The sequence below is a fragment of the Sphaeroforma arctica genome, assembly GCF_001186125.1.
Source record: "Sphaeroforma arctica JP610 unplaced genomic scaffold supercont1.2617, whole genome shotgun sequence".
NCBI classification, from domain to species: Eukaryota; class Ichthyosporea; order Ichthyophonida; genus Sphaeroforma; species Sphaeroforma arctica.
Window position 1 is genome coordinate 2,169 of NW_014037941.1, and position 3,355 is coordinate 5,523.

A 3,355-nucleotide genomic window follows, 5' to 3' on the forward strand; every position below is an offset into this window, starting at 1 on the left:
TCAACTTTAGCAAGACTATCGAATAGAGGGTCAATGTATATGTTGAAGAGTGTTGGAGTTATTGGGTCGCCCTGTGTTAGACCGTGGGCACGTGTGAACGTAGGCCCAAGGACTTGTTGATATGTAATACGGGAAGCTACATTGTGGTACATGTTTTGGAATAAGGTGATTAATGGAGTGGGTACCCGTTTATTATGCAGAAGACGCCACAGACGATCAAGTTTAACTGAGTCATATGCTTTCTTAATGTCAAGAAATACCCGGTGTGCGTGTTTGGCTGTGGGACTTGATTGATTGATGTATTCGTGTAGAGTGAGGGCGTGCGTAAAACATGAGTAGCCTGATTTAAAGCCACCTTACCTGCTATGTGTTTTGAACGCAGAAAGTTGATTCATGTAACTCAGTAGTACTATTTGGAAGATACGTCGTAGTATCTGTGTAAGTGTTATAGGACGGAAGAATTCCGGACCTAACGGTACCTCTGTTTTGGGTATAGGTACAATGAGTGTACAAAGCCAGGCCGACGGAATGTTACCCGTCTGTAGTATCTTATTGAACAGATAGTCGAATACTTTGAGGATTGGTGACTTGGGGTTTGGTTTACCCTCCTGATCGTGTCCTATTGGGTATGTTTTGATAGCTGCTTTTAGAATATCGATATGTATTCCGTCGGGGCCGGAACCCTTTCGGCTATCATATGCTAATATAACTTGCATGATGTGTGGGGTAGTAAAGATATCATGACCTAGAGGTATGAATTCTGTGTGGTTTTCTTTCGGTATTTTGTAAGGTGTTTTCTGATTGAATAGTTTTTCCAGAAACGAGCTGATGATATGTGCAGTTGGTTCTGTTGTGTTTGGTATAGAGGGTTGCTTGGATTGTGATTTCTTTTGTTTGGTATATAGTTTGACAATTGCGGTGTTGTGGATGCGCTCGGTAGCACGTAATGGTGTGTGTGATCTGTGGGGGTTTGGTTCGAGGTAGTAACCATAAAATGTTCCTTGCGCAACTTTCCATAGTTTGTTGATTATTGTATCATATACTGATTTGATGTTGTCTTGGTCTGCGTTTTGAATGAGCCGTAGCCATAAACTACAGTTAGCCCGTATTCTTGCTCGAAAGGTATTTGCATAGCGCGGGTTATTGCAATTATAAGTTCGAATTCGGTATCTATTGTACCCGTGTGCTGACATACATTCCATAGATGTGGGCATTGTACTGGGGTGTTGTATGTCTGGTGGTTTAATATTGAGTGAAAACACCCATTCGTGATCTGTTTTGAGTGAAATGTCTGCGGCTTTGATGAGTGTGAGCAGTGTTCTCGTACGTGATTGAGCGTAGACGTGATCGACTCGTATGTTCGTTGATTGGTTTGGTGTTATATGATCCATTTGGTGTAGCTGAGTATAGTATTTGATAGATTTTCTACGGTCGGGATATTTAATGAGGAAGTCATTATATTCTGTATCGCGGAAGTTCATGTCTCCAACTAGTACATGAGGTTTGCAGTTGAGTGCCATTAAGGTTTTGTATACATCATCTCCTAGATGTGGTGCTAAATAGACACATGCTATGGTGACCATGCGAAAAGTGAATGCTACAAAGCATTGGCTTTGTGCATGTAGTTTGAAATCATTGGAACTATGTCTACTCATTAAGGCTACACCGTTGTTTCTACCACCACGGTGTATACTACTAGACGGGGGTGAAGCATAGATAAGGTTGGTATTACTTTCATTGCAAACTTCATTGAGGCGGTCTGTATAGCCCCACGTCTCTACTAAACAGAGGGCGTCATATTGACTGCATAGTTTACGTATTGCTCTGTATTGTGCTTGTTTGTTTTTCAGTGAGTTTAAGTTGACATAATACACGAGAATGTCACTCATTGCGATTTCGTCTCACTATTGGTTCGGTTTTGTTCGAATGCAGCAAGCTCTTTTTCTGTTTCTGCATCCGATCTTGTGGGGATCTCGAACTATCGCCTAAGACTGATGCTATTTCGTCATCTGACATATATTTCTCTGAGGCTTCACCGGTTTGTTCATCATCGCTTGAATCTTCGATTCTAGCTTTAATTGTGTTTCTATTTGCTTCGTCTCCACTAATTATAATTCGTTTGGGGTTTCTTGAGGACGAATTAGTTTTGCCTGTGATGTTGTTTGGGTCCACGATTGGTGGTGGTGTTGCGGGTTTTGTAGGTTTAGATTTTGCAGTGGGTGGGTGTGTGCTGTTTCGTATGTCAGTGGTTTTCGTGGTTGTATAATTATGAGTAGTGTTGGTGGTTGTGGTATCTGTTGGGTTTGGGCCGGATTGAGTTTGGGGTTTGGTGGTGGCTATTGGTACACTATTGAGTAGGTGGGTTAGGACTCTAGGGTATTAGGGTGTACATTTATCGCGAGCTAGTGCGCTGATATGAGCATTTTCTAGACGTTTGCGAGCGCCTTCTATTGCGATTGGGTTAGTTACGTTAGCGGGGTCTGCGCCCTTGTTAATGCGCCAACCACGAGCAAGTAGGATTTGTTTGGTTTTGCTTGCAAAACGTGTAGGGACTACAAGTTCTACTGCGCTACGATCTTTGTAGAGATATGACGCGTGCAATATGGGAATGTATTCCAGCAAATGAAAGTTCCAAAGCCATTTGGACAGATGCTTGTTCGTCGGGAGCGTACCGTTATCTAGTGCATGTGTGTTGCAACTAAAATAGAGAGCTGGGAGATCCCAGTTCTCTTGGCAATCCCAAATAGAAGGGGGGTTGCTTGGTTGGAACAGGTTTGTTTGTGCCTCACGCGAGGAAGTGCTTCGTGTTTGGTTGAGCATTGATTTGTATGTTGGAGGCTTGTCCTTGTTTGTAGGGGTTTTTAGTTGTCCTGGTGTGTGCGTTATTGTGGTATCTGGGACATGTATAGGATGTGGGTTTGTGGCAGAACTCTGTGGGCTATTTTTTTAATGCATGTTGCTGTTGGAGTTTCGCATTTTCACATTTTAGGGCGTGATTCTGCTCTAGTAGAGTTTTGTTTGTGTGTTCTAATTTCACTAAACGTGTGAGGATCTCCTCCACACTACTTACCTTGTGAATCCCTTCTGTAGATGAACATACCTTTTTGATGCAATCCTCGAAGTAGGTCATCTTCTCTATCAGGGGTAGTACAATCGCCTTCAGTTTCTCATCTAACTCTGTGTGTTGATGGATTCCTCCAGCGGGCGGGGAGTATATTTATATATATATATATATATAAATATATACATACATACAAACATACATAAATACATACATACATACATACATACATACATACATACATACTTACATACATACATGCATACATACATACATACATACTTACATATATAC

General features: G+C 41.8%; 1 protein-coding gene across 1 annotated transcript; it reads right to left on the minus strand.

Moving 5' to 3' along the window:
• Positions 1–1,881: 1,881 nt before the first annotated feature.
• On the minus strand, positions 1,882–2,294 carry SARC_12818 (hypothetical protein; the record flags this gene model as incomplete). Its single annotated transcript, XM_014293068.1, has 1 exon — positions 1,882–2,294. A coding segment is annotated over one exon (413 nt), but the record flags the coding sequence as incomplete, so codon positions are not given.
• Positions 2,295–3,355: the final 1,061 nt, after the last annotated feature.